Genomic DNA, 6,394 nt, shown 5'->3' with positions numbered 1-6,394 from the left:
AATGAGTGTTGAGTAATGTAATGCCCTGAGTATGCGATAGTGACCTGCCACCCTTCTCATATTTTGTTTTCCATTTATGAATGTCCCTATCCCAAAGCATAGCATGCTTTAGGGGTGTCCCTATCCTAGAACATAGGCTAGTTTAAGAGTATAGCCAGGCCCTTTACAAATCTCTTTGCTCCTTAACAACAAATGTATTCAATGTTCAAATGGTGGAAAAACTACTTATTCTAATGCTCACAACAAAGATATCTACTATTAATTTTCTGTTTCTATGGGTTTACTCATGAGGGAGTGGAGAGTAGACCTCCTCTGTGTAAAAGTACAAGAAAATAGACATTATTACACAATTTATTGAGGAGTACTTTCTATTAAGCAATGTAATAATACAAATATAAATACATCGTAAGGTAAGCAAATTATCTTAAACACAAAATCACTCATTTAAAAAGGAAAATATCTTACCAGAAAGTAATTTATCTAAAAATAATTGGTCAAAAAAATCATTCACATAAGTCTAAACAACCTTAATTGTATGTAATAATAACCAATAACCCTAACCATAAAATATACAATAATAACCAACCACCATAACAATAAAATATATAATTACACTTGAAATATAATTACCATGTAAAATATACAAGGGAGAAGAAAATTACAACGAATGGCAAAAAAAATGCATGAACGCTACCCAGGAAAAAAATACATTTTGTTACCATACCAACCATATTTCAACCCCAATAAAGTCACCGATTCGATTTAATTTCCACAGGTGAGAGACCAAGCATCCAAACACCAAGATCACATCTAGGTACACCGTTGTAGAAAGAATTCGAAAGAAGTAACGCATCACAGATATAGACATGCAGATAACAACTAGGCACCCTTCCATGAAGACTTCTGAAGAAGAAACGCAATCTACGGCCCATCACCGTATCAGGTCAAAGAGAGTGACTCATTTCAGTCTCTCCGTAAGAATCGGAAATGGAATGAGAATGTTCGGAAAATACCTCCATCAATCGATATACACCAGTTAAGATTTTTGTCAGCAGCGACCAATAATGCGGGGGGTACTACGACTCTGGGATATTATCATTTTAACATTTGTAGTAGGTTAATTTCATCATTCGATTCGATAGTGGAAAGGCAAAACCGGCAGTCGACTCAGCGTTCATGTTATTCAGTTGGCGTGAAATATTGATCAAATCAAGTATGGAGGCTCCGAAAAATGAATAACCATCAAACTATTCCTTGTCCTCTGGTATTTGAATATGTTACAGCAACATGAATTTCCTCAATGCCCAGTGACAGTTGGTCAATTTTTATGGCCACAGTGCGTTTTGAAAAAATAAAATGGACCAACCTGAGTCTATCAAGGTTTAGGTAGAAAGAAGAAAAAGCAAACCAAAAACAAGTTTCTGGCACTATAAAATCCCCGCTCTCCTACCTTCCATGAAACAAGTTTCGAGCACCTATCGGCTACAACGAGGGTTCGACCTCCGAACTATCGCGATGGATTTCAAATTGGTGGTAATTCCTTGCAAACAATGTTTGTGATTTCTAATTTTCTGTGCGTGAAAAAATTACGAGTCGTTTTGAACAAATAAATTATGTGCAGACTACATTCGCTTCAGTTGTTGCTATTATGGCGCTGTTAATGGTGGATTCAAGTTGGGCTACTCATAGAAAGGTGCTGAGCAAAAGTGATTCCAGCGCTTCACCGATATTCAATGTCATGGACTACGGTGCACAAGCCGGCGGTTTAAAAGATGATCGGACGGTGAATATTTTTTGATCAATTATATAGATTCAATATTCATTTGATATTTTTGTTGTAAAGTTTGATGCACTTCGCATATATTCATCGTTAATCCTGGGAGCCAGTAAGCACCTTTTTAAATTAATACCCACGGTCTTTACCTGTGTTTTATTTTCACGCTTAAAATCTGTTTAGTATTCATGCACTAGGAATAAATATTTTTCTGCTCTCTGGTAACTGCCAAAGATATGTGGCTATACCTTTCAGAGAACTAGTCAAATCCTTTCTTTCGCAAACAAGAAAATTTGATTAGATTATTATCGTTGTTATATTACCTACGTATTGTTTCTCATTTGTGATTTATAGGCATTCATAGAAGCATGGGAAGCAGCATGCATGGCATCGTCTTCCAACGCAGTGTTGCAAGTACCATCGGGGAAGACATTTCTAATTAAGCCAGTGACGTTTCTTGGCCCTTGCAAGTCTCATATTTCAGTAGAGGTGAGAAAGTTGAATATTGGATTGTATGCTTTTTAAGATGATCATGAAAATTCCATGTTAAATTATTTGCTAAAATCATAAATTTGCAGATTACTGGAACAATAGTTGCACCCAATAAACAATCTGCATGGAATAGCAGTGAACTTAATCTGTGGATTCGATTTTATGGTATATCTGGGTTGACCATAGAAGGTGGCGGTGTCATTGATGGTCAAGGCCAAGATTGGTGGTCTAAATCCTGCAAGGTTAACCAACAACAAGTAAGGGTTCCCTTCAACTGTTCTGTTTCACCTCACGGTTGTGTACATGTGGCCACTAAAAAATGGGTGGTCCTGTTAAACCACACAAAAGAACCCTTTAACTGTTCTGTTTCACATCACCGTTGTGTACATGTGGCCACTAAAAAATGGGTGGTCCTGTTAAACCACACAAAAGGTTTCAGTCATTTGCCTAATACACGCAATTCATTTGCCCAATAAACGATGCACACATGGCACTGACAATCTCCTTCCATAGGCCGCTCTTATCCTCCAGGTCAGCCGCCATTGAAAATCCTGTCATAATCCTCTCTAATATTCCATCTCTTCCGCGTTCGACTCCACCGACTCCACCTCTAGCCTTTTCACAAGCATCATCCAAAATCTTTCCCCTGCCCAACACTTACCGTTAAACAACAAATTAGTAGTATAAACCGGCTCCTTCAATTTATATTAATCACGTCAAATTTCTTGTGTGCAGGGTTGCTTGGATGCGGCTCCACCGGTTTGTTTTCAGCCGGCAATCTTATCTTGATTACCTTGTTTATTTGCTTGAAAAAAGACGCAATGATCACCTTGTTATAAACGGTTTTTTTAATCTTTCTGTAAATTTTAATTCAAGGCTGTGCTCATCCGATTGTTTGGATTTTGGGTTGGTCTTACAGGCAATGACTATTAGTAGATGTTCAAATGTTGTGATAAAAAATTTGCAATTTGTCAATAGCCAACGAATGCATCTCGTAGTGGTCGACTCTTCTGATATCCAATTAAGCGGGCTTCAGATACAAGCTCCTGAACAAAGCCCAAACACTGATGGTATTCATTTACAAAGAGTTAAGAATGCCCAAATAAACAACTGTGTCATCCAGACAGGTTAGAAGTTAGTGATTTCACTGGTTTGCGTTAATTTGTTTATTCACATATTATCATATAGCATAGATTCATTTTCTTAATAATAAATCAGTCAATATCCTTCTAGCTTATATCTATCTCACTTAGTTAAAGTTCAGATTGGAAAACGCAGAATAAACATAAAGGGTTCTGCTAACTATGATTATAAATACTCTATATCAGGGGATGATTGCATTTCCATTTCGTCGGGCTCATCTACTATTAATATCAAAAACATAAAGTGTGGCCCAGGCCATGGCATCAGGTGAGATAAGTATTTTGGATCTTATCCTGCAGAAAATACAATCAGTATAGATGAAATCTGAATTGTACTTCTTCTCTTGTGCAGTATTGGAAGTCTGGGAAAGAATGGAGAAGAAGCCCAAATTGATGACATTCTAGTCCAAAACATCACTTTTGTCGAAACATCCAACGGAGCCAGAATCAAGACTTGGCAGGTTGGTTTAACAGGTGTATGGCTCCTTTAATTATTTCTATTCATACGGCAATGAACTGCAGTTCGTAATTGATATTAATATGAATTATCTAGGATGGTTATAACAGAATTTATGCTTTTGTAAATATACAGGGCGGTTCTGGCTATGCACGAAATATCATATTTGAAGACATAGTTGTTCATAATGTTAAAAATCCGATTATCATTGATCAGTACTATTGCGATTCCGCTTCACCTTGTAAAATTCAGGTGATCAACTAACCATTCTGGGCATTTCCATATTTTCCCAACATGCCCCACTAAAATATATAGACTGAATACATCTTAATATGAGTTTAGTTCCCGCCGTTGTTGAAATATCATTTTGAAGTCCGTGGATGTGTGCTTGCGATCGATGTTGCCATCAACATTAATTCCAAAATACTTGTTTAACCGCACATAATATAGGATAAATTTCCCGAATTTCATCTTTAGGTAAAGAATCGGTAATCAGCGAATTTGGTAATTCCAGAAATCTCACCCAACTCAGAGAGACCCCTCTAACCCTAAACGTAGCTAATTCCAACCATCAAAGTTAATACAAATTCTCTAAAAAAAAACCATTGTGTTTCATTTTATTGTAATATAAAATAATTGTTTAAATATATATCTATATCTATATATAATATAAACTTCACCCACGGACATCTGATCTCCATGATCTCCACTAAATGCATCGACGTAAAAACTATGTTATACTGCAATAATATTTATAAAAATTGGTTTTCAAGTTTGGTATTACTGTTTGGTATCAATAATACTGTGCGTCATGTTGTTGTGTGCAGCCATCCTCAGTGCAAATACAAGATGTCACGTATAGAAACATACAGGGAACGTCATCGACCGATGTGGCTGTGAACTTTTCGTGCAGCAAGACAGTTGCTTGCATAGGAATTACTTTGATAAATGTTGAGATAACTTCAACGACTGCAAATAAAGTAAAGTCTGTGTGTGTCAATGCTCTGGGACTGGCTCTGGGGACTATTTTTCCGCCCAGCTGTCTGAAAAACTAGTGCGTTCCCTTGGACTCCTTCAAATAGTGCGGTCCCTTGGACTCCTTCAAAACAATCACAATAAATCATAGCCAAACTTAACAAGATTCAGTTATACTGGATTTTGTTCCAGGGGAACTTCATAATACTGAGAAATTTGGTGTTTTGTCAACTTACTTTGTACCTACGAGATACTTCAAAAGCATCACAATAAATTTTAGCCTAATTTAACAAGATTCAGTTATACTGGTTTTTGTTCTATGGGAACTTCATAATACTGTGAAATTTGGTCTTTTCTCAACTTACTTTCTACCTACAAGATACATCAAAAGCATCACAATAAATCTTAGCCAAACTTAACAAGATATACTGGTTTTTGTTCTATGGGAACTTCAAATAATATTGTGAAATTTGGTCTTTGTCAACTTACTTTATAGTCATATTTGATACCATTTAATTTATACATTTTTATAAATTTGCATTTAAATATATTGAAAACATCCACACATATAAATTATTATTATATTTTATTTGACTAAATCCTTTTATTTTAATTATAAAATCAAAAACCATATATTTTAGAAAAGTTATAAATATAAATTAATTATGAAATTTTCAGAAAGAGAATTATTTATTATTTTTCAAATTATTTGTTTAATCGAGTCTAAATTGGTACTTGAAACTTAGTACTAATACTTATCTCACCAAGTAAATACTTATTAGTGTAGAGTGTTAATTAGTAGAGCAAGTAATTGTGTATGTTATAATTATTTATCTTACCAAGTAAATATTTATTGGTGTAGAGTGTTAGTATTTAAAATTTTTGTTGGTACTTATCTCACCAAGTGAACACCTATTAGTGCAGAAAGTGATTGTGTATGTTATAATTAATTTTCTATATTTATTTGTGATACACCAAATTAATTAATTTAATAATTTTTATTTTTCTTCCCTGAATTTTCAAGGTGTTTTCTCTTCAAAATTAATACTCTGAAAAACATAAAGATTAAATTCACAAATTAATTAATTTAATAATTTTTATTTCTCTTACTTGAATTTTCGATGTCTTTTTGCTTCAAAATTAATGCTCAGAAAAACATAAAGATTAAATTCACACTTCTTACGCCAATTTTCTGAAATGTGTTTTTATACTACTAATTACAACTTACAAATTTAAATGATAATTCAACATAATCCAATTAAGTGGTCATAATATTAAGAGTATTAGTTGTCATAATATTGAGAATATTAATTGGGCTCATGTGTTGTTTGGTAATTTTTTATATAGTAATTTGTATTATTTATTATTTAATAATTTTAATCATTTATATTATTTAATATTTTATTATTTGATATTTGATAATTAAATATATCTATATCTATATCTATCTATCTATCTATATATATATATATATATATATAGAGCTATTTATTATTTGTAGGGTAAATTCATAATTGTATTAAATAAATATAAAAAGTAAATATGAATTTAAAA

At 33.6% G+C, this 6,394-nt stretch overlaps 1 protein-coding gene across 1 annotated transcript; it reads left to right on the top strand.

Annotated features, from left to right (window-relative positions):
• The first annotated feature begins 1,515 nt into the window (after nt 1-1,515).
• Nucleotides 1,516-4,920, top strand: LOC149236409 (putative polygalacturonase At1g80170). The gene is made up of 10 exons (XM_089368895.1): nt 1,516-1,533; nt 1,622-1,783; nt 2,129-2,263; nt 2,353-2,565; nt 3,002-3,025; nt 3,186-3,336; nt 3,595-3,676; nt 3,761-3,869; nt 4,001-4,117; nt 4,693-4,920. The coding sequence occupies exons 1-10, from the start codon at nt 1,516-1,518 to the stop codon at nt 4,918-4,920; spliced, it is 1,239 nt and encodes a 412-aa protein (XP_089225021.1).
• Nucleotides 4,921-6,394: the final 1,474 nt, after the last annotated feature.

The sequence above is a fragment of the Pinus tabuliformis genome, chromosome 8 (genome assembly GCF_031772625.1).
Source record: "Pinus tabuliformis cultivar Carrire ecotype Pingquan chromosome 8, CPIR1, whole genome shotgun sequence".
Lineage (NCBI taxonomy): Eukaryota > Viridiplantae > Streptophyta > Pinopsida > Pinales > Pinaceae > Pinus > Pinus tabuliformis.
Note: the sequence above shows the minus strand (reverse complement) of the source record. Positions and strands in the feature narration are given on the sequence as shown.